General features: G+C 42.8%; 1 protein-coding gene and 1 long non-coding RNA gene across 2 annotated transcripts in view; one reads left to right on the top strand and one right to left on the bottom strand.

The window, feature by feature from the left end:
* LOC122926825 overlaps positions 1-8,319 on the bottom strand; it is a 35,683-nt gene extending 27,364 nt beyond the window's left edge. The window contains exon 1 of the long non-coding RNA XR_006387724.1: positions 8,195-8,319. This is a non-coding gene — a long non-coding RNA (uncharacterized LOC122926825). The remainder of the gene's footprint in view (positions 1-8,194) is intronic.
* Positions 1-26,042, top strand: part of DISP3 (dispatched RND transporter family member 3) — a 152,661-nt gene that overhangs the window by 34,948 nt on the left and 91,671 nt on the right. The window contains exons 2-3 of the mRNA XM_044278328.1: positions 23,072-23,998; positions 24,221-24,440. Of these exons, the coding sequence (XP_044134263.1) occupies positions 23,077-23,998; positions 24,221-24,440 (1,142 nt within the window). The 5' untranslated portion in view covers positions 23,072-23,076. The remainder of the gene's footprint in view (positions 1-23,071; positions 23,999-24,220; positions 24,441-26,042) is intronic.

Below are 26,042 nucleotides of genomic sequence, written 5' to 3'. Positions count from 1 at the left end.
AGAGCCCATAATGTTAACCACAGCTGCATAGCCAGTTGCTGACAAAAATAAAATATGATACTTCTGATGTATAGAAATACTTACTGCTAGTAACAGCAGAAGTCTCATATTTATTTATTTATTTTTTAAGAAACTGGCCATGTAGTTGTATGGTGTAGTGGGTAAGATTCTTTGCTGTACTGTAGAAGGTTGTGAGTTTGAATCCCGCCAGAAACTTTTCAGAAATAGAGGCTAAATTAGATTTAAATACACTAGGTGTCCCCAAGCACTGACTCTATATACAGACATAGCTGTATATGGAGTCAGAGCAGGGACTCCTAAGCCCTACTAGAGTCCTGACACCCTCCCCTCTTCAGAGCAGCGGTGCCTGGTTTAATGCTCAGGTTCTCCCATTCACTTCCATTGTACTCGAGTGCTCTACTAGGACTAGTGTTGATCGAGCACCAAAGTGCTCGTGTGCTCTACCAAGCACAATGGAAGTCAGTGGGAGAACCCGAGCATTAAACCAGGCACCCCCTGCTCTGAAGGGGGAGGGTGTCTGGTTCACAGGAAAAGGTCAAAAATTTATGGAAATACCACTGAAATGTTTTGGGAACAGCATGGGGAGAATGTCTGGATGCATCTTGGACTCCCAGGCCGCTGCTGGGAATGATGTTGTCCAAATAGTATGCCACCTTTACAGACCGACAATAATACGCACCACACCGAAGATAAAATCGATTTTAGAGGAAAAATTGTTAGGAAAAATTCTTTCCTGTATATTTACTTGTATATAAAGTGCTGCCAAAAATTACAAGGAAGAGGCATTCCGATACAACCTGTATATCACATAATGGAGGGCTTCATTCACATTGTGGTACAATTGTTCAAGTAGGGGGACTTCTACACTCATAAAGCCTATGCACTAAGATAAAGGGCTGACAAAAATTACAAGGAATCGGCACTCCAATACATCCTTTATTACACATAAAGGAGGGCATCATACACACCCTTAAAAAATGATGATTGATGGCCTGCTGATGACTCTCAAAAACATTAGGAGCAAGAGCCTGCTGGTGACCCTCTAAAATAGTGACCGGACCCTGAGGAAGATTGTGGAGAAGGACTGATTCCAGACCTTGGGGGACCTGCGGAAGCAGTGGACTGAGTCTGGAGTAGAAACATCCAGAGCCACCGTGTACAGGCGTGTGCAGGTAATGGGCTACAGGTGCCGCATTCCCCAGGTCAAGCCACTTTTGAACCAGAAACAGCGGCAGAAGCGCTGACCTGGGCTACAGAGAAGCAGCACTGGACTGTTGCTCAGTGGTCCAAAGTACTTTTTTCGGATGAAAGCAAATTTTGCATATCATTCGGAAATCAAGGTGCCAGAGTCTGGAGGAAGACTGGGGAGAGGGAAATGCCAAAATGCCTGAAGTCCAGTGTCAAGTGCCCACAGTCAGTGATGGTCTGGGGTGCCATGTCAGCTGCTGGTGTTGGTCCACTGTGTTTTATCAAGGGCAGGGTCAATGCAGCTAGCTATCAGGAGATTTTGGAGCACTTCATGCTTCCATCTGCTGAAAAGCTTTATGGAGATTAAGATTTCATTTTTCAGCACGACCTGGCACCTGCTCACAATGCCAAAACCACTGGTAAATGGTTTACTGACCATGGTATTACTGTGCTCAATTGGCCTGCCAACTCTCCTGACCTGAACCCCATAGAGAATCTGTGGGATACTGGGAAGAGAAAGTTGAGAGACGCAAGACCCAACACTCTGGATGAGCTTAAGGCCGCTATCAAAGCGTCCTGGGCCTCAATAACACCTCAGCAGTGCCACAGGCTGATTGCCTCCATGCCACGCCGCATTGAAGCAGTTATTTCTGCAAAAGGATTCTCGAACAAGTATTGAGTGCATAACTGAACATAATTATTTGAAGGTTGACTTTTTTTGTATTAAAAACACTTTTCTTTTATTGGTCGGATGAAATATGCTAATTTTTTTAGATATGAATTTTGGGTTTTCATGAGCTGTATGCGAAAATCATCAATATTAAAACAATAAAAGGCTTGAACTACTTCAGTTGTGTGTAATGAATCTAAAATATATGAAAGTCTAATGTTTATCAGTACATTACAGAATTGCTCGTCCTCTCCACCACAGGAATGAGAGATAAGAAGTTATCTTTGTAGCGGGGGTCGAGAAGGGTGAACAACCAGTAATCGGTGTTGGCCAAAATGCATAAAACGCGAGGGTCACGGGAAAGGCAACATAACATAAAGTTAGCCATGTGTGCCAGAGTCCAAACAGACAAGACTTTGTTGTCCTCATCAGGAGGTTGACTCTCAATCTCTTCATCCTCTTCCTCATTTTCGGCCCATCCACGCTGAACAGATGGAATAAACCTGCTATGGGTACTACCCTCTGTAGCGGAGGCAACCGTCTCCTGCTCCTCCTCCTCATCATCTTCCAATTTGTGCTGAGAAGACGAATTGAGGGTGGTCTGGCTATCACCCTGTGTACTGTCTTCCCCCATTTCCACCTCTTCCACATGCAAGCGTCCGCCTGAATTGTGAGCAGCGAGTGTTTTGAGTAGACACAGAAGTGGGATGGTTACACTGATAATAGCGTTATCGCCGCTCACCATCTGTGTTGATTCCTCAAAGTTGCGTAAAACCTCACAGAGGTCAGGCATTCATGCCCTCTCGTCGCTTGTGAAGAGCGGAAGCTGACAGGAAAGGTGACAACCATGTTGCAGCTGGTATTCCACTACTGCACTCTGCTGCTCACAAAGCCTGGCCGACATTTGGAACGTGGATTTCCAGCACGTGCTCATGTCGCACAACAGTCGGTGAGCTGGCAATTGCTGTAGCGTTGCCAGACCAGCGGCAGCTGTAGATGACTTTCGGAAATGGGCACACTCGCAACACACCTTCATCAGTAGCTCAGGCAAATTGGGGTAGGGTTTGAGAAACTGCTGAACCACTAAGTTGAACACGTGGGCTAGACATGGTATGTGTGTGAGCTTGCCGAGCTACAAAGTCGCCACCAAGTTACGGCCATTATCAGACACTACCATGCCTGGTTGTAGGTTGAGTGGCGAGAGCCACAGCTCAGTCTGGTCCCTTATACCCTGCCACAGCTCTGCGGCGGTGTGCTGTTTGTCACCTAAGCAAATTAGTTTCAGCACGGCATGTTGCCGTTTCCCCACTGCAGTGCTACACTGCTTCCGGCTTCTGACTGATGGCTGACTGGTGCTGCAAGATGAAAATTCTGAGGTGGAAGTGGAGGAGGAGAAGGGGGGTTGCAGCCACAAATGTAGGTGGTGGCGGAAATCCTGATGGAAGTAGAGCCAGCACCCCTTGGCGTCGGTAGCACCTGTGCCATCCCAGGGTACGACTTGCTCCCGACCTCCACAACATTCACCCAGTGTGCCGTCAGGGAAATGTAGCGTCCCTGGCTAAAAGCACTTTTACATGTGTCAGTCGTTAAGTGGACCTTTCCAATAACTGCGTTGGTCAGGGCACCGGTGATGTTACGGGACACATGCTGGTGTAAGACGGGGACTGCAAACCGGAAAAATTTGTGGCGGCTCGGGACTGAGTAATGAGGGAACAATGATTGTGTACTCAGGCGTTCGGCGGATCATGCTGGTGGTGGTGAGGTTGCTAGTGTTCACACCCCTGCTAATTTTGGTATGGCACAGGTTGCAAATGACACTTTCCTCAAAAAAGCACCAGACTGCGGAACACCTACCCCTTGGCAAGGGAGATTGCCACAAGGGGGTGCTCCAGGGAAGAGTCGCGGGCCTTTTTGGTGTGGCCTGCCTTCTCCCTTTTGCCACCCCACTGCCTTTTCCAGCTGTTGCGGTGCTGCGGATCCCTCCCCCTCTGTACTGCTGTCTTTGCTCGGCTTGCCACCTTCCCAGGTTGGGTCAGTGATTTTATCGTCCATCACCTCCTCTTCCACTTCCTCACTCTGGTCATCCTACTGACTTGTTCTAACAAGAACCTCACTTATTGACAACTGTGTCTCATCCTCATCATCAACCTCTTGAGACACTAATTGCCGTCAACTTATTGGCAACTGTGTCTTATGATCATCATCATCCACCTCGTGAGACACTAATTGCCGTTCCCCAACGTCATCTTCTTCTGACTGTAGATGCTCAAGAGTTTTGGAATCAGAGTACAAGATCTCCTCATGTCCCTCTTCAAGCAGGCTTGGCAAAAGGCCCAAATCAAGGAATGGCGATGAAAAGAGATCCTCGGAATATCTGAGTGTGGGATCACTTGTTTGGCAAGACTCTCCATGGTGGGAGGAAGGAGGATCAGGGTGAGGATTCTGTTGACCAGACTCATGGCTACTGAGACTGGACTTTGTGGAAGACAGGGTGGTGCTTTACCGACTGGAAGCATTATTTGCTACTTTGAGAGTTGTGTCCTGCGCCGCCCTGCAAACTGGGGCATGAAGCTAGGTATCGTGGATGAGCATGATATTCAAATTTTTTGTGTTTCACCTGTATGCGCAAATAAATTAGACTGAATGTCACAGATATTTAGGATGCGCAAACGTTATACAGGAGATGTAGCGCAGGTAATTTCGCTGTCAGCAGTGGACAAACAATTGCGCTGAATGTCACAGATATTTAGGATGTGCAAATGTAACACAACAGATGTAGCTGTAGATATTGATCACCTAGCCTGAGGATAGGTCATCAGTATTACTCCACTGCACAACCCCATTCATTTATGACCAGAGACATTGTGTGCACTATTGGGCTATTATATAAAAAATAAAAAATCCTAAGAAATGCATCTGTTGCTAGTGGCTGATAAAAATGGATGCAAAATGGCTGTTGGGTAAATGGCCACAAAATAGATGCACACACTGAAGCTAAATGGCCATAAAAACCTCACAGGTTATCCATTTGTAACTACGTTTTTTTTCACTGCTGCGTGAATGAGTCCTAAGGGAGTCATCCCTTATGGGTTGTATTGGTCTTTGTGGTCTTGAGGCTCCACGCGAGGATGGAATAATGTCAGACTCTGAGTCAGCAAGTCTAACAGGAGCAGGTGTTTAGTCAGTATTGAGCCAACTAACATGATACCGTAGTTACAGTCTCCATTTCACAGATATAACAGTCTTAATGGTCACCCACAACAATATGTACAAGCCATAACACTGGTGCATACACTTCTTGGCAGAGGCACTATGCTTGTTGATTACACTTCTGGGCAGAGGCTCTGTGCATGGCGGTTACACTTACAGGCAGCAGTCTCTAGTAACTCTCTCTCCTCACTCCACTTAATAGGACTTGGTCTGTCACTGGCTTTGCACACTCTGGCACACAGTAGTAGGACATAGCTCAGGATACAGTATCACTCAGCTTTACCTTACTCAACGGTTCACAGGTGGGCAGTTTAGCTAGTCACACTTGACTCATACTTGGTGTCTGGCTTGTTCACCCATACAGGATATATTGGGCAGCAGTCTGCAACCACTAGCAAATTCCCCTCTGCAATGGGTATGGCAAACCCACAAATATTTCGAGCTGAAAACTGGTCTGAAAGCCAGTCACAGGCATCTTGGACAGTTACATGGGCAGTACAGAAGGCAAGTTTGGTGCAGAGGCAGAATTCCTTGCCTTGTTGGATCCAAGGGATGGTCCAACACACTTAAAGAGTATTCACACATCTGCGTCCATTACAAGACCGTGTATAATTCATGAAGATGTCCATGAATTGTCTGTTGTTGGTCTGTGTGTCTGTTTTTTTCCTTCCATGTGTTATCTGTCTACCACTTGCACTGCTAGGCTGTAAAAAAAAAATCCCGGGCATCTCCTGCCAATCATCTGTGAAAATGGCATGTTTGGTCCACCACACTCGGCTGTCATCGGTGGTCCCATAGAGAATAAATAGAGCAGGAACATGGGACCAGAGTTCTTAGGATTGTGCGGTTCCCGGCAGTCAGGCCCCACCGATCAATTAGTTATCCCTTATCCTGTATATAGGGGATACATTTCATACTTTGCACAACTGCTTTAAATTTACAGTGTATGCAAAATGAAAACCTAAAAAATGCACATATAGCAATATGGAGATTAACATAAAGCTCAATGGACAGCACAGCGCTTCACTTCATCATCTGAACGTGGCAATTACCAACAATTCACGGATACATCTGTGGACAGATAGGCGGTTGGGTTGCATATCAATTGTAGCCCTCTTACAAGAAAGTGTTTTATAAGTGTTGCCTGCAGTAGTCGTAATAATAGCGGCAGCAACCATTTTTCTTGTATTAAGCTCTCCCAAAAATGTTTTATAACAACATGGAATTGTTAAATCAAAGGCTTATAAACAGGAACTATGTGTCGCAAGTACAAAGGCACTAGAGGAGGTACGTGGGATTGATCAAAATTTCTTGTTGCTAAAAGAACAAAAAGAAAAATAGAAAAAAGAGTAGTAATAAAGAAATAGAGTTGTCCCCATTTATTGCAGAGCACTCCAGACATTCTACACTCATCCCCGATAACTGGCCTGATTATTGGTCTATGTAAAAGGACCTTAAAAGGGTATTCCCATTTGGGTCATTGATGGCATATTGCTGGGATATGCCATCTACGTCAGATAGGTGCGGGTCTCGCCTAGGAGACTTGCTCCTTTCTCCTGATTGGGAGCCTTGAAGTGAAGGAGAGTGCGCCACACATGTCTGACATGCTCTTCGGTCACTGCTATGAAAGTTTCAAAAATAGCCGAGCGATGTGCCATCAGTGTACCAGATGGGTATTGGCATATATTAAAAAATTATCAGAAATGAGGTCCAAATACACCAGAGGTAGAATTAATCAGTCGGCACTCTGGAAGAAAGTGGTGCTCATATCCTGGGTTGCAGGAGAAGAAGGGGATGAGCACTCACTTTTTGATGCTAATAAATGTTCACTTTATTGCCCTAAGCAGAATAGAGGCAGATGTGACGCATTCATGTTTGTTTGAAAAAGGCTGTTTAGCCGAAATGCGTCACATCTGCCTTTATTCTGCTTAGGGCAATAAAGTGAAGATTCATTACCATCAAAAAGTGAGTGTTGATCCATATATATCAGATAAACCTAGAATCGTATGTAGACATACTAGAACTATTAGAGGTAGACTGGTTGCCAGCTACTTAAAAGCATTGGCGTGAAAGAAAAAGATGTCAGTTTTTACCCAAGCAAGCGAATCAAAATGTAAAAGACCTTATACCTCATTAAATCATTTATTAAAGAGGACCTGTCACCTCTCCTGACGTGTCTGTATTAGCAGCTACTTACACGCCCCAAGTAATCGCAATCTGCTAGTAACTTCCAGCAGTAATAATAAAGGAATGACACATCAGAGAGTCATAGGAATAGATGTTCCAGTACTGTTATTACATGGGGAAAGCAAGTAGGAAAACAGACAAGTCGGGAGTGGTGAAAGGTCCTCTTTATGCTTGTATTCCAGACTGGCACAGAAAAGTCACAAATTTCGCAAATGTCCTGTTTTCAACTAAAATATGACACTTTTCCCCCTTTCTGCCACTCTTGCCACTTTGGCATGGGTAAGATCTTTGTGAAATGACAACATGTAACAATATGTGCGCTAGAAAACTGACCCACATTACACTTGAAATCTACTCCAGGTCCTGGCTAGTTGATTTAAGTTCTGGCACATGAACGGCCTGAAATGCGCCACAATTATTACAGAGTCTGTCACTAGGAAACTCACTTTAAGAATAGGACAATGCTAGCTCATCTGAATATAATGATGCCTTTCACTCAGTGAACTGTTCCTTGATTGTGGCAAAAAAGTATTTTTAATACATATGCAAGCGAGCAGGTAAGTGCACTGTGGGTGGGCCCAGGCCACCCTGTGTATCTTTGCTCCTGCTTCCTATGCCAGACCTTCTCCTTCATGACGGAGCCAGACAAGATGACCATGCAGGAACCTAACCCTATCAATCAAGAAGAAGAAGTGGAAGGAGCATGGGTGCACAGAGAGGCTTGGGTCGCCCTCAGTGCACTTAACTGCTCATTTGCATTTGGATTCAAAGTAATGGATCACTAAGTGATAGGTATCATTACATTCAGCTGAGCTAGCCCTACATGGCATTGTGGCTGGTGTGGCAGTGAATATCCTGGTTGCAGACTCCCTTTAAAGCTATACATACATGCTATTTGAAAAAGAAATAACATTTAACCTGCTATTTTCCAGTCCTTCAGCTTGCATATCATTCCCCATACAGTGAACCATATATGAGTCTTCAAAGAGTGCTTTGCTGGGCATGGAGGGTCTGCTAATTCCTCTCAGCAGTGGGTGATAAGATCTCTTAATCTGCAGCAGTCACATTTTCAGGACGGCGCTCACTATTTTTTACCGTCCTCCTGAGTGGCTGGCGCTGCTACAGTATGAGACACGAGGCTGCACCAGGCTCACATTACTGCTCTGAAAGATTTAGAAACCTGAACGTCGAGCTGAACGTGAGGTGTAATTGAAATCAGGAACTCGCGGCTTTTAGTGTCTGTGAATAAAATGAAAAAATACTAATAAAAGCGGTAGGCCGTCCATTATCGTATGCTCACTGGGGAAATTGAATTAGTGCGATTCTGATTTATCAGCATGCGGCGCAGGAATGATTTGATTTACAGGGAACACAAAGCTGCCATCTGACTGAAGTGACAGGTGGCATTATTGTGGTTCTGTCGAGTCGTAGATTCCCAACATGTGACATTGGCAGCGGGGGAGGGATCGGGATCATTGCACCGTGTTGACTGTATGACTGGACTCAGATTTGTATTTGTAAAGGTTTCGATTGTTTCCTCTATCTGCCATCTTTACTGCAGTTGACATTAGTTGTGGCCTTTATTAATCACAGGAACCAACATGGATATCGCTATACTTTTTTTTTCCTTAAAGGGATTGTCCGTGTTTATGTAAGTAAAGCTTAATTGCTTTATAAACCAAAAGTTTGGTGCTTTTCTAATACACCAGATTTATGAATGTGCCTGCGCCAAAAATCTTTCTAAAAAAGTGGAACATTATGGTGCCTCTAGGGTTTCTACACTTTATTCTATGCTTGATAGGGGCGGAGCTTTGCAGAAACTGTGTGGGGAAAGGCGGTGCCCTCTTAGTCCGTGAAAAGCGTCTATCCCTGCAGCACATTTATCACCCAGCCTGAGCCCTGCGATAAATCTGCTGCTGGTCTAGACAGCCTGTCTAAACTAAGCTATAGGATTAGTAAATCTGGGACTTTGGTTTTAATTCAACACCATTTTAAAGATCTCTTACTTTCCATGAATGAGAATACCCTTACATAGTACATATCTAGCATTACTATCAGGTGAGAAGTAGATACAGTTGTATCCAGCCTAGACAATACTCGGTCAGCTAATTACATCAGCAGCCATTCTGAGAGCCATTTTTGAGGCCTAGGTGTATGCTTGGAGCCTTTCCCTTCAAAACATGACAAATGGCAATATCATATTGTCCAACTACAATATATTGAAGCTTTGTAGATCCAAATATCAGCTTCTGGTTTGATAATCACAACTTGCAAAATTTTCAGTCAGTTCTGACTCAGAAAACATCTTGTAGCCTGGAACTGTCAGAAGAAAAGCGTGAAAGGGTGAGGTGGTGTAAAGGGATCTCAAGTGTGGGAAATCAGATGGTTCTGAATGAATTTACATACATTACTAACATGGCAGTCAAGATGTAGTTAAGGAGGATTGGAAAACAGGGAGGACAATCACAAGGTGTGAATGAGAATTTCATGTCTTCAGGAAGAGTAATCATCATCATCATCAATCAGCATCTTAAAGGGCCACTAAACCCAGAATAAAAACAGAACCAAAAAAACTTGTCACATATACAATTGCAGACCATGAAAAATGCAATAGAAAAGCAGTTAATTGTTCTCTCAGGCTGCAGCCATGTCTTCTCCCTTGTCTGATGGTGGTGCACATGAGCCAGAAAGTTTAGCAGGAGGGGGCTGGGTTTAGTCTGGATAATTTTTGTTTCCACGGTGAGCGTGCCCTATTTGGTAGAAGGAATGTCCTAGTTACTAACAGTACAAAATAGGTTTGGTAATGGTGCTAACCATAGTAAAAGCTGTATTGTATGCATGGTACCAGCTGTAGTATATACATACAGTAGTACCAGTTATTTTATGTACAGCTGAATAGCTAATCTGCCTAGTTATGGCATGATCATTTCTCCCTTCACTGCATAATTGTGCAGATTTGCCTTTCAGCAGCTTTGGAAAGTTCAGTAGCATGTGATGATATGCTGGATATCAAACTACATATATTAGTATATTCTTATGGTTGTCTTGAATTGTATACAGAGTATATGAACCAAGTGTGGCCTCCAGTACATCTCTGATGAGCCGGTTTATGAATTGTTAAATCCGGAGTATTGTAGAATAACTAGCTGGATAGGCTATCCAGGAGCCTGGAAACGCTGAGTAAGAATCCCAGTGACAGATCCTCCATACTGTAGCACAGCTAGGCAGATTTGTTATTCAGGGTCATGGAAAAGCAGGGTAACAATAATAATATTGAGTGTAAATTGCTGCAGAATATATTGGTGCTATATAAATGAGTAGAATATATATAAATTATATTATGGAACTGTAGTAGGAACTGCTAAATAATACGTGCTAGTAACTGTAATAGACTGCAGAATACTAAATCTACCAAGATAAATCCCCCTCCTCACTCCTAAATAGTGCCATAGCTCGAAAGATTTATATTTCATGGTTCTATGAAAGCTGGTTGTCACTCTCTTTGTTCTTCTTTAGGTGAGTCTCCTCTGCATGTTAACTGTTTTCCATTCTATCATCTGGATGTTTACTGTCCTTTTCAGTTTTACACCCATATTTCTTTCATGTTTATAAGTGGTTCTCTGCAGTTTACTTGTGACTCACCATTCAATTCTTTTTATATATGTGATCTGAGGGTAGGTTATTACACCATATACATCCCTGCAGACCCTATACATTTACAAAATCTTTGACCAGTGTGCTCCTCCCAGGGTGGCGCCGTTTTCTCCTTCCCTGTTCCTTTTTTGTTCCCTGTCCTCCGGCATCACATGCATGTAATTGTAATTTTAATTGTGTTTTGCTATATTATAATAAAATTCTACATTTACACCATTTACCTTTTGGCACTGTGGGCTCCTTTCTTCTCTTATTGTTCTGCCATTATACTCGGGAGCTTGTGCCGAGTCATTTCTCTGGGGTGCTATCTGTGGATACACTGGGTGGGCACTGCCCCCTCTCACTTTTCGCACCCCTGGGGTCTTTCCTCTTTTCTGTATACTGTAGCAGTAACTTGTAATCTAGGTCACCAACACTTTCTTTTCACTTTTGCAGCTTCCAGTTCTTTCACAGTGCTCTGAATTTCCATGAAAGTGAATGCAGTGTTAAAAAGGATCTTTCACCACTCCTGAAATGCTCGTTTTAATAGCTTCATGGATTCCCCATGTAATAAAAATTCCAGAACATCTATTTTTATAGATGTTGTGCCATTCCTTTATTATTTCTACTAGACGTTATGAATGAATTGCTAGCAGTCTGCAGTAAGGGTACAGAGTGTTGGTAACAAGTTGAGGGTGTGACCTGCACAGTCTGAAAATGGAAGCATTGATTGGATAGAGTGAATCTGTGCAGGTACACCCCCCCAACTGGTTACCACCCCTCTGTACCCTTACTGCAGACTGCTAGTAATTAATTCATAACTTCTAGTTAAGATCATAAATAAACAGTACAACATAGAGCCATAAGAGTTAGGGTTGAAACGATTACTCGATTGAATTGAGTAATTCGACACAAAAAATCCTCAATGCAAATTTTTGCATCGAAGATTTGTTTTTTGTCACGTGACCACGGAGCAGGAGTGAAGTGCTTGCTATTACTCCTGCTCCATGGTCTCCCGCTGGCCCGCAATACTCACCTTTCCAGCAGGGGGCCTCCTGACACTCCACAGCACATCCATGGTCCCGCTGCACTGAACTCCTGACGTACGCACGCCGTGACCTGACGCGCTGTGTGAGGTCAGACGCAGAGTGTCGGCGGCACCCCTGCTGGAAAGGTAAGTTGGTGCGACTAAGGCCGGACTCCTGGAGTACACAGCGACATAGCAACCAATGACGCTGTGCACTCCGGGTGTCAGGAGTAGCGGAGGGGAGATGATTTCACAAGGAGGAGAGCTGCTGGCACAAGGGGGAGAACTGCTGGCACAAGGTGGGGGGAGCTGCTGGCACAAGGGGGAGGGCTGCTGGCACAAGGTGGGGGAGCTGGTGGCACAAGGGTTAGAGCTGCTGGCGCAAGGGGGTAAAGCTGCTGGCACAAGGGGGGAGAGCTTCTGGCACAAGGGGGGGAGCTGCTTGCTCTAGACGGGAGAGCTTATGGCTCTGGGATGGGGAAGAGCTTATGGCTCTGGGGTGCGGGAGAGCTGATGGCTCTGGGGTGGGCGAGAACTGATGGCTCTGGGGTGGGGGAGAGCTGATGGCTCTGGGGTGGGGGAGAGCTGAAGGCACTGGGGTGGAGGAGAGCTAAAGGCACTGGGGGAGTCGAACTGATGGCACTGGGGTGGGGGAGAGCTGAAGGCACTGGGGGAATGGAGCTGATGGCACTGGGAGGAACGAAAGGTGTTGGGGACAGATGGCAAGGGGTCTGATGAGTGTTTATAAAGGAAAACAGTCTATTAATTCATTTTTTTTATTAGAATACTCGATTAATCGTAAAAAATTATCGATAGAATACTTGATTTCTAAAATAATCGTTTACTGCAGCCCTAAACGGTGGTGTTAACACGGCCAAACAGGGGCACTAGTGGTCCTGTAACAGACTGGGGAGGGTGTCAACAGCATGAAGAGTCACAATAGAGACCCTGGAACAGACTGGTGAGGCTGACAACCGCATGAAGAGTGACAATAGTGGCCCTGATTGGGGGGGGGGGGGGGGGGGCAACAGCAGTGGTATTAACAGTAAAAGAGGGTGGCAGATCACAGTAGCTGCATATGGCAGTAAAGGCAGCAGGCGTGTGGCATGAGATGGGTGACAGCATCAGAATAGTGGCAGCAGCATGTGGGCGCGTGTAGGCAGCTACCAAACAACTACAAAGTATAGTAGTTGAGTTTTTCATCCCTCTCAGAAGGTGTAAGAAAGGCCCCCATTTTGGACCAGTAGCAAGGGCCTAACATTGTGGCGAGCTAGTAGTTAGTCATCACACTCCTGAATGGTGATAATGCGGCTGTCACTACGCAAGCAACTCAGCATGCATCTGGCCATTTGCGCAAGGGATTTGGAGGGACTCCCTGCCTCCATCTCCACTTCATACTGCCACGGTCTGTTGGGGTTATCTGCTTTGTCTTCTTCGTTGGCCTCTAGCTACTTCTGCTCCTCTTCTGTCGCTTGGGCAGATAAACCACCTAAGTCTGTGTAGAATTCCTGTGCATTTATGTCTTCCTTCCAGTCCTCCTCCTCCTCCTTTGCCAGTTCAGTCTCCACAGGGCTCAGGTGGCCGTGACATGTAGGCGCCACATCTTCTGTCCCCTTTCCAGTCAGATTTATCCGCATCCCCTCCAGGACACAAAGATGTGGAATGACATCATTCATCCCGTAGTATACTATGTGGGTGCACATAAGGGGGCATTATACTGTGGGCGGGCAATACAGTATATTGCGTAAATGCTTACTGTATAGCACAACACATACTATATAGCGTAAAGTAAAATGCATTAATTTTAAAAATGACAGGAAAAAAGTTTTTGAAAGTGCTTTAAATCACAAAGTATGAAGAGTTGATTGATGCCAAGTAACACCTATTTAAGCCATAACTCCACCCTGCCTCTTTACCCACGTAAACCTGGCCTGTATTTTTAGTTGGATCTTGATGTCTTGGCAACTCTTAGAATTACATCAGACATATGGATTGGATTAGACCCCCCCCCCAGTTGTTTCATTGGTGGATGAACCGTCACATCGGGAGACAGTTCGTTATGGAATCTATGGTGAGCTCTGTGGATGGACTGTATTGGGCATGAATAAGTAAGCTTTCTGTCATGTACTAGAATATTTGCATCCTCTGATGCCAGCCTTCTAATGTAAAAATGGCAGCTGCCACATGCCCTCTCTCTTGGTATCTATGGGAGAGAGGTTAGGAGGATGCTAAAGGCGTGGATGACCAGTGCCTGCATCAGAGGGGGCATTTTGACATTGCTATGAGCCCTCCCTCTTTTTTCGCTACTCTAAGAAGGATCTGCTCTGTGTGATGCATGGCAAGTATACGCCCAGTGTAATGCACATGTCTCCCAGAAATGGCTCTATGAACAAGACTGAAACTAATTTGCAGCCATGAACTTGTGCACGGTGGCGGAGCTCATTAGAGCTGCTCTGTCATCCTGCATTTTGCAGACAGCCCTCTCCTGACTTGCTCTGCTGTGTTGTGAGTTGAGTGAATACATTGGGTTTCATTGATTCTTTTGCATACTACAGGGACGGGAGTGACTCACTTGTGAGGCTAATAACCCAAGATGCTGCTTCCTTACAAGGCATAGCCGCCTAGCATAGATTCATGGCTATCAAATATATTGAACTGGAAGCTGTGAGACCAATTATATAGGAAGGCAAAGACACAGGCTCCATGTTGATGCCACTGTAAAGCCGCCAGTTACATGGCCGGGTCTATTTGGCACGTGGCAAAGGCTGTCATATGTGAAGAAGATGTGTCTCTGGAGTGAGATGACTCTGTTATCATATTTCTACAACTGTTATCTCTGTGCATACAAATTCCAAACTACTCTTCGATAGATTTGGTGACCAGACTGTCACGGTCCCTCGGGTGACTGATGTCAGGAAATCAAGGAGATTGGCTGAGCGTGGAGGAATCCAACAGCCTCCTTGATTTCTCTTGATTCAGTGTTGATAGGGTTAATGACCACTTCCCTTTTCTCAGCTGTTGCTTAGTGATCATCACTTCTACCCTTTATAGTCTGACCCTATCTTTCTGTCTATGCGGTTGATAGCTTCATTTGGGTTTGGCTGAGCTGGTGTGAGTTTGTCTCTGGTGTTCTTGCTCGTCCGTCTTTACAGAAGTTAAGTGTCACGTTTGTTTGTGTTTGTTATAGTCCCTGTTGTTTGTATCTGGGCCTGAGACATAGACTTCCATTCGTCCATCTGGGGAGGAATGGGTTGTCTCTGGTCCTAACCTTTTCCAGGGCCTTATAGGGATATAAAGGCCTAGGTATCCTGCATATGAATATTCCTACCTTCAAGGTCTATTCATATTGATAGATAGTTAGGGCCCGGATTAGGGTTGTCTAGGAGGTGACCTGTTTCTGCCCTAGTTTCCAGGCCCATTTACTGTTCCCCTTCCCTCCTCTGTTCAGTGTGGAGTTTCCCCCCACACTGATCGTGACACAGACACTGTGAAATAGGGAAGAAGGTTATTGCTCAAAGAAATGTCTCTGTAAGGAGACTACACAAGCAACAACGTGTCAGTAGTAAAGCCTTAAAGAGACTATCCACCTTTTAACATCAGATTGTATAATTTAGATCAAACGTTCTGTGCCGATCAATGTAAAATATCTTTATGGGGTTTAGAGCTCAGTTTATCTGAAACCAAATAAATGCATAGACATAGAGTTAAATGGCCACTGTACATTCAACAAAACTTTGCACAAATCAATAGTACAAGTGAATATAAGAAACCTTGTATATTGTATTGCAGGAATATGCCTCTTTCTTCACTTCTGAGCCACCTCTACCTCCTAAACTGATCAGTCACCCTCAGTTCTCAGCTAAAATCTGTCTTGAGAGACAATACAGCTCAGCTCATTGATGGATCAGGTTGAGGGATCAGCTGCTGGAGAGAGAAAGAGGCACACAAAGAAACATTTCCGCTGATTCTAGCAAGTTTTCCGTCTCATCCCAGTGCTGGATTCACTATACTGTACAGTTCACAGCTATACTGTATACTGCTGCTGCTTCTGAGAGTGTCCTACAGAGACTTAGGGGACTTAGGGGCATATGATCTCCTCTTCTCTGTAGGCTGATGAAATGTTATCTCGTATCTGTATGTTCATTCTGTATTAAAAACGAACTGCTATTAGCATACTGTATATTATAAAACTCGATATGATAAAATACAGAATTTTACTCCAGTTTATATTAAATAAACGTCACTACCGACATTTACTATAAAGTGGAGAGCCAGCTTTGCGTAAATAAAACGGAATCAGTGTACAATCAAGCTCTGCAACTAATATATTCTGGCCCGGATTAACTAATGTATAAGAGTATATAGCATATAAAATAATACATGTCAATATATATGTTTTCCTATATAATAAAGTAATATTGTTAAACTGGTAGGAAATAGTTAAGACGTACTAGTTATTACTATAGGGTGTCGCTGTGCAATAGAGAACCTTGTTACTGCAGTCCATGTTTACAGTCGATGCATGGCCATTGGCAAATATATGCTACATAGAGCCCTAGCTAGCAAAAGGCCAGCTCCATTGTAGTGGGCACAGTTAAAAGGGCATCCCCATCTGAGACAATGGTGGCATATTGCTAGGATATATCCCCATTGTCTAATAGATGCGGGTCCGGATTATGTGAAGGTGGTGGCTGGAGGACCCCAGGTTTCCCTGGGTCTGGCCACCACCAAGCGCTCTCTCCATGGAAGTGAATGGGAGCGCACCGCACTTGCGCGACCACTGCTCACATTGATTTCTATAGAGCCGCCAAAAATAGCCGAGCCACCGCAGTGTGCCCTCCACCACTTTCAGGGCTCTGCTCTCGGTGTAGGTGCGGGACCCGCATCTATCAGACAATGGGGGCATGTCCTAGCATTATGCCCCCATTGTCTGAGATGGAAATACCCCTTTAAGTCAGCACATGGGTGGGGGGAATAAATGGCACCGTTGCCTGATAAGAGAGTATTGCTTGTGATGCAGTTGAAATTAGGAGATTGTAGAGTATCTGATAACATATTCTGGAGAGGAAAATCCGTGCAGACAGTTACAGTGCTTGTAATTAGAGGAACAGAAAAAGGTTTACAGTAAAACAATATCAGATAAATTAACTAAAATTCAGCATAACTGAAGACTAAAAGTGTTTTCCAAGATTTCCTATCCTCTGGATAGGTCATCAGTATCTGATTGGTGGGGGTCCGACACCCGGGACCCCTGCCGATCAGCCGTTTGAGATGGCATCAGCGCTCCTGTGAACGCCACGGTCTTTTCTTTGTTCACCAAGCACAGTGTCGTACATTGCATAGCGGGTGTCCTTGGTATAGCGCTCAGCCTCATTCACTTCTATGAGGCTGAGCTGCTCCTAGGCCATGTGACCTATGAACGTGTCGTCACTGACCTAGGAAAAGCTGAGAGAAGGCCACGGTACTACTTTGGGTGCTGCTGCCTTCTCGAAAATTTGATCGGCAGGGGTCCTGGGTGTCATACCCCACCAATCAAATATCAGTGAACCTATCTAGAGAATAGGTCATCAATATTTAAGCCTTGGAAAACACCTGTAATATTTATCAAATCAATAAATATTTAAATGGGTTCTCCAAGAATGATTTTACATGGCCGCCAGCAAGCTGTTCTAATATGTATGCAGGACTGGTTGCATCCACTTACAGAGCTACCTAGCGGGCGAGGGGGCAGGGCCTGACCACATACTGCACTTCTCTACAATAGATGGTAATGATGATGTGTGTCCTACCTATGATATGACATCATGGCTGAGCAGCCTGGCAGGAAAACTCACCAATATGTAGAATATGCAAGTACCAGAGCATAGTGTGTAGTGAGGCCCTGTCTCCACACCCCGAGGCAAGTAGAGGCAACCAATCCTTCTCAGTTTCCAGGACAGGTTGCTGGCAGTCATGTTAAATCATTCCAAGAGAACCCTTTTAAGTCACAATACAGGACCATCTAGAGCAGTGATGGTGAACCTTTTAGAGACTGAGTGCCCAAACGGCAACCCAAAACCCACTTATTTATCGCAAAGTGCCAACACGGCAATTTACCCTGAACACTACAGTCCAATATAGTATATCTTCCATGTACTTTATCATTTAGCTATAATAGCCTGCCTACATCCAATGTGCTGCCTGTGCTGTTCCTAGTGCGTCATGCGATGATGAATGGCAGAAAAAGTCTAAGGCATATTGGTATGCCTTAGACTTTTTCCAAGGTGTGGGTGCTCACAGAGAGGGCTCTGAGTGCCGCCTCTGGCCCCCCATGCCATAGGTTCGCCACCACTGATCTTGAGGATTAATTTAGGATTTCTTTAATATAATTGATCTACAAAATAACAAGATAATTTATATTTATATTTCTGTCAATTTAAAGTCTGTTATTGGGAACAATATTTCAGAGGGTACATCTATTCTTCTGGAATTCTGTCTTAAAGTAATCCAAGCAATAATTGCTATAAAGTTAGAAAAAAGTGTCTACCCCTCCATCAGATTTGCCATCCAGTCGGAGCCTCTGTGATAAATCTGGGGCAGATCTAGACATCAGGAGGCTAAAACACGTGTAATACGTCTCACTGCATAGGGTTTGTTACAGTGTCCACTCGGGACAGTCCTCTGTGAGGTGAACAGTTTGGACTGATGCATTTTAGCAGCATTGTTACAGGTATCATTCATTGCATTAGGTACATTAGGAGAAATACTGAAGGGATCTCAGTCCCTTTGTTCTCTGGATTGGTGGAGGAACCATTTGTCACCCCATCCTCAAAGATCAAATGATATGGCTCATATTAGTGATATTGCATGAGGAGATGGTAATTCCCCTTTAATAACTTGTTTTCTGGGCAGAGTCATAGTATCAGTGGGTGCATGGAACAGCTTTTACCGGTTCTTTATTCACTCAGCATTCAGATATGGGGCCTTGTATCTGTAAATATAAGATATTGTAACCATAAATCAGATCCTGTTTTCTGCACAATGCATATATAAATCAGAACACCACAAAAAGGTTCTGGTGCGTAAACTGATTAGATTTTATTGTAGCAAGCGTGGATCCCATAATGGAAATGCAGCTGCAGAAAGCTGGAATCTAGCTGACATTTAGTGCCAGGCAAATTGTATTAAAGAAAAAAAAAAAGCAATAAATGTATACAGGAGGGGAAATATTTTCTTCTTTTGTCAAAAACCACCTCAGTGAACGGAGGTGCCGACGACCTCACTGGAAACAATGGATGAGGCCCAGGCAAATTATTCCACTGTAAGCTCTGCTCTTATAACTGTACACACTGACATTATACTCTAAACGCACTAATATAACGCTATATTAGTAACTGCTAATTGGCTGTCCATTGCTTGGTCTCAGGGCCCCAATGTTATGTCAGAATCTCCATCTATTAACCAGCATGATGATCAGCTACAAAGAAGTTCAGTGTGGAGTTCAGTGTGCATCAGCTTATTTTTAGAGGACGTAACAAAAAGAGACTGTCCAAAGCAGAGAACCTCTGATCAGCCTGTGTCCACTTTTTTCATATTGTTAAATAACATAGCTGAATCTATTCCTTTTCATACAGTTACCTCCATAGTACATTCTTTAAGATAATTACTTCAGTTTGGTTACAAATAACTTCTCTTCCCATTTGGGTGACCACCATTTGAACGCATGAAGCTAAAACACGAAAAAAGAAAATTAAATGTAACACACAGGAGTAACAATTACCCCAAGAGGTGCACTCAGTCGAGTGGACTCACCCAGTCCACTCCAAAAGGAGTATATTAGAATAAGAATAACTGGGCACTCTTAGGATATCTGGACCAGTTGAATTTTATTAGCATATAATATCATCAAGTAACAATAGTAGTATGTACTGGCGGAAAATATAAAAACTAGCTATATAGACTATATCATACACAACATGCAGTATAACCATATGAAACAACTGGAAAATAGCAATCTAAAATATAATAAAATTCGAGGAATAAAATGGAATAATCAATATTAAACTGTTCGTATGAATATTCAGCCGAATATTCAGATGGGAAAGTCACGTAGCTAATGGTAGCGATAAAACAATGCCCTCTGATATTGTCCCATTCGATATATATTAACAGGGGTATCCAAAGATTCTACAGTCTCGATATGCAATCAAATGCCCAAACGTAAGCGGCGTCCCGCTTATAGCATCCACCAGCGGCGTCCCACTGGACTGTCAATCTTAAATATTTTAAATAGCTGAATAAAATCGAACGGTCTTACCGTCTCCCTTGATCAGTCGACGAAGGTAATAATATGGTCCTTTGAGTATGTAGAACGATAGTTTGTCATAAATTCGCACACTTGGCAATTGTTTGGCACATGTATTCAGGCCTTCTGAGGAAGGGGTAATGCGATACCCCGAAGCGTGTCTAGCCTAGACAGGACCCCAAATTGTGGACCACTTGGGAAGCTGGAGAACTGACTGGATTGTCGCAAAGAAGTAATCGTTTGTCACACGAATGGTTTATTCGGAATATAAACTGTAAGGCCTGAGTCCATGGGGAAGGCCTGAATACACGTGCCAAACAATTGCCAAGGGTGCGAATTTAGGACGAACTATCGGTCTACATACTCAAAGGACCATATTATTACCTTCGTCGACTGATCAAGGGAGACGGTAAGACCGTTCCATTTTATCCAGTGATTTTATCCAGCTATTCAAAATATTTAAGATTGACAGCCCAGTGGGACGCCGCTGATGGATGATATAAGCGGGACGCCGCTTAAGTTTGCGCATTTGATTGCATATCAGGACTGTAGAATCTTCGGATACCCCTGTTAATATCAGAGGACATTGTTTTATCGCTACCATTAGCTACGTGACTTTTCCATTCCGGCTGAATATTCATACGAACATTATAATATCTATTATTCAATTTTATTCCTCGAATTTTATTATATTTTAGATTGCTATTTTCCAGTTGTTTCATATGGTTATACTGCATGTTGTGTATGATATAGTCTATATAGCTAGTTTTTATATTTTCCGCCAGTATATACTACTATTGTTACTTGATGATATTATATGCTAATAAAATTCAACTGGTCCAGATATCCTGAGAGTGCCCAGTTATTCTTATTCTAATATGAAGCTAAAACACGTGTGTGATGTATAAGAAACTGTCTCTCTGTGCTAAACAGACTTGTTTTAGGACCTTCCCACCCCAATTTTTTTTTATCATAGCAGGATGATGCAAAACCACAGTAGGTTCAGATGAGATCAATCTAACCTGAAAAATGTACTGTATATATAAATAGGTAGTTTCTAACTTTTGACTCATCCTGTGCAAAGAATTTTTTAGACTATAACACGCAACCCAAGTTTTAACAAGAGAAAAGTAAAAAATATATATATTTTCTATGTATTCAACCTTCCTTGGTCGTTTTATAAAGTGGAGGGTTCCTTCATCAGGCATTACACGTCAGTTATAAAAATATGCACAGATTATATATATATACACTCATACATACAAACACAATGGTGCCACAGTTCAAGGGTGATTGAACCCAGTCAGGGTGGTGAAAACATTTCAAGGGTGGGTGGTATCATTAATATAAATAAAATACATTTTAAATTGTGCTTGTAAAAGTAAAAAAGAAGAAAGATAAAAAATAAATAAAAAGAATGAGAATAAAGAGCCACTCAGTGTATACCCCATAAGTGCCTAGAATATGAGAAAAAATTATCAGGGGAGGATCACATTAATCCCTTTCCAGCTGGCTTAGGTCACAAACAGCCGAAGGGGGAGTGCTGCTTTAACCACTCATATCTCCAGATTAGGAACAGCTATAGACATTGTTCTGTTTGAACGCTAACAGTCGAAGCTTTAAAACAAGATCAGAATTACAGTATTATGTCCACTACATCAGGAGATATAGCTAGAAATATAATTTTGAAAGCAATGGAAACCTTATTTGACTTTCACCTGCTAACAGCTATATCTCCAGATGTAGTGGAGATAATTGTGTGATTTTGGTCTTGTTTTAAAACGTAGACTATCAGCCTTCTGCAAGCCCTTCAAGTGCTGATATAGTGCTGAGGGGCCCTGCTGATGAATAAAACATTGGGCCAGTAGATAAATACAGTGACTGCGGACTATAAGACGTGGGCACTTTTTTGCAAGATTTTTTTCTTGCTAAACAGTTTGTATTATAGTAGGTTATTTATGGTCCGCTATGCCAACGACCAAGCCAGTAGAGATCTGTGACTTCTATAACTGTAACTTCCTCACCAAAAGTCATTTTCTGACCATCAAATGGTGAAGCCTTATGAGGTTCATGTAAACTGTCTCAGCCGTGGGTGAATTAAAATGTCTGCTTACTGAATTCTGGAGGATGGAGAGGAGCAAAGTTTATTGGTTTGGCTGCTTCGCCAGATTTTGGGCAAGAAATTAGATTTGTTACGAATTACTTTGACACAAATCACTTTCCATTGTATGGAGCAGGCGCAATGACGGGGAACAGCGATCTCTCCTCCCCTGTCATTTAACTGCTCAGATGTCGCATTCAATGCTGATCGCTGTATCTGTGACTCACATTAAGCCTTTCAGGGGTTATAAAAAATGATAATACTCACCTCATCCACTTACTCGTGGAGACACCATTCACTCCTGTCCTGATTGAAGAAAAACAGCCAAAGGACCTGCGGGGAGCGTGATGACATCACCAAATGATCACGTTGGGCGTGTGCAGTGACATAGTCACTGATGAAGGCACTGCACGCCCAGCGCGATCACATGGTGAGGTCATCACGCTTGCCGCAGGTCCTTTGGTGGGTTTTCTTCAATCAAGACTGGAGCAAACGGACTCTCCGTGAGCAAGTGTATGAAGTAAGTATAATTTTTTTTATTTTCAGCCTCCATTTTAGGACCAATTGATTCATTTCCATGAAGTGCAAGGAAATTTGGCTTTGTGACAAATCAAATTTTTCCTGAAATTTGGATCGAAGTCCACTTCAATAAGCCATTAAATTTAAGTTTGAAATCATGAATTTAATGTTCAACTATGCTCTTCATCTTGGATTAATACTGGTGTTTTCTTTATGCCCTTTGCACTTCAGGGACTATGGACACAGATGACCCCTTGTTACAAGATGCTTGGTTTGATGATGAAGATGATGAAATGTCCTTCAGGTCACCCATATGTAATGCTTGCCAGTGGACTTCCAAGCCTTTAAAAGATGCCATGCCAACCTGTGAATTTTGGAACATAGTGGGATGGATATTCACAAATGTTTATTGTGCCACCTTTCTGTTGGCTTTAGGATGTATGGTACCTATGGTCCTTTCCATCATTATGTTTGTACATTACCCCACTCTTGATATTGACATCTCCTATAATGCTTTTGAGATTCGCAACCATGAGTCCTCCCAGAGGTTTGATGCGCTCACCCTTGCTCTGAAATCCCAATTTGGTACCTGGGGGAGAAACAGGAGGGATGTTGCAGATTTTACCTCCGAAACTTTGCAACGTTTAATTTTTGAGCAGCTTCAACAGCTCCACCTGAATACATCTCAGGCTGATAGCCCTATAAGGGTAAAAAGGAACACTGATTGGCACAATACTACAGAGAGAACTAACTGTACAGCTACTGAATCTTCATTGTCCTTGACCTTTGCTATGAACCAATCCCGTCACCCTCGTGGAGCATCAGTAAAGGAGTTTACAGGTGTATATGTGACTCCTAACACTCAGAGTCATGCTCACTGGAGAATTGAGCTTATTTTCTTAGCCAAGGGAGATGAGGAAAATAACATATTTACAAAGGAACGTTTGATGACTATCCACAGGATAGAGAGGAAAATCATGGATCACCCTCACTTCCGGGAATTTTGTTGGAAACCTCATGAGGTTCTCAAAGACCTTCCTCTTGGATCATACTCATACTGCTCACCTCCAAGTTCACTCCTCACTTATTTCTTCCCCACAGAGAAAGGGGGAAAGATCTACTATGATGGAATGGGGCAAGACTTGGCTGATGTGCATGGTAAGTCTCTATACTGTTGGAAGTCTATATATGAGACCAGTTTATCAAAAACATCAACAAGTATTTGAAACACGTTCCTGGTTATTCAAATGATCCTTTATTAGTGGCTTTCCATCTTGGCTCATTGAGGGATAGACGGTCCCAAGTGAGGTATTTATGTCAGAGCTGCATGACAAACAATACTTTTGCATTTATTTTGCATCTTTTACATTTTTCTTTTAGGATCCCTAAAGTTGGCAATGACCCATCCTGAGTTCTACTGGTATGTAGACGAGGGTCTCACAACAGAAAACCTGAAGAGTTCTCTTTTGCGAAGTGAAATATTATTTGGGGCTCCTTTACCTAATTACTACTCAGTGGAGGATCGATGGGAGGAGCAGCACAGGAAGTTCCAAAACTTTGTAATCTCCTACATAAGCATCTTATCTAAAGAATCCACAAGGTAGTATTACATATCAGTAATATTCCTGAAATAAAAAATATACAGAACATAACTACCAAAATATTGCTCCTATGGAGAGTATAATACTATAATACAGCTTCCCATGTACAAGAATATAGCTACGTAAATAGTGTCCATATGTGCAAAAATATGAATACTATAATACTCCCTCCAGTGCACAAGAATATAACAAAAATTGCCCCTATGTGCAAGAATGTACCAGTAAGTACTATGTTGCTGCCCCTATGTACAATAATGTGGATACTACAGTACTGCCTCCTATGTACAAAAATATAGTTTTAATACTGCTATCTATAAACAAGAATATGACTACTTTAATACTGCCCACTATGTACAAGAATATACCTATTACAATGCTCTCCCCATGTACAAGAATTGAACTGCTATAATACTGCATCCTGTGCACAAGAATAGAACGACTATAATACATCCTCCTATGTCCAAGAATATAACCACTTTAATGAAGCTATCTATGTGCAAGAATATGACTACTTTAATACAGCCCCTATGTACAAGAATATAACTATTACAATAATGTCCTCTATATAGAAGAATATAACTACTGTAATATTGCCCCTAAGTACAAAAATATAACTACTATAATACTGCCTCATATGTACAAGAATATAACTACTATAATACTGTTCCCTATGTATAAAAATATAACTATTGTAATACTACCCTCTATGTACAAGAATATAACTACTATAATACTGTTCCCTATGTATAAAAATATAACTACTGTAATACTACCCTCTATGTACAAGAATATAACTACTATAATACTGCCATCTATGGATAAGACCTGGGAATAGAGTTGCTATGTGGTTGTTTTTGTTCCTGTTATTAATGTGTTATAATGCTTGATAGCTCAGCCTGGTTGTCTCTGTCTTTTTTCATGTTGGAGAGATAAGCAGAGCTGATAATGTGACTAACATGGTGTAATCACGTCTCCTACGTAAGGTTTGGGCTTCAGAGGAGACACTAATGTGATGTGATCTTTGAGGTTAATTTCGAATTTTGTAGAGTTTAAGTTCTCAGAGACAATTACTGCTTTGTTTTATGTGATTAGAATTGATTCCTAATTACCACTCACTTGTTTAACATACACATATCCAGGATTTGCACGTTGGAGGTGTTGATTGTTGTTTAGCTGTACATAAATAATCTGTAATTGAATTTTTTATTTGAATGCTTAAATGTCTTGGGAATTTTGGGCATGACATCCTTGATGAGACCTGAAGTAGACCTGAAACATCGGTGCACTTTGGTGAAACTTAGCTTGTTTAATGTGGATGAGACCAGAGATATAGTTTGAAGCCCCTGGGCATTGATGAAAATACAATATAAGGGCCCAACACAACAGTTACCTCATATGCACTATATACTGTATATGAAAAGTATATAACAGTACATATTTGGTGGAGAACAAGTACATTTCCTTGTACCGCCTAGGCTTGGTACTGGCCAGGGGGTATAGAGTCTAGTGAGCTCTCCTGTTTTTATAAGTGTTCCCCTTAAGGAAGTGTTGACCTCCTAGGGTTGTATGAGTTCAATTGCAGCAGGCCGCCCATGGCCTGA

Source organism: Bufo gargarizans, chromosome 2, assembly GCF_014858855.1.
Source record: "Bufo gargarizans isolate SCDJY-AF-19 chromosome 2, ASM1485885v1, whole genome shotgun sequence".
Taxonomy (NCBI): Eukaryota; Metazoa; Chordata; class Amphibia; order Anura; family Bufonidae; genus Bufo; species Bufo gargarizans.
The sequence above is the reverse complement of the archived record's forward strand: the minus strand, read 5'-3'. Positions and strand labels throughout refer to the sequence as shown.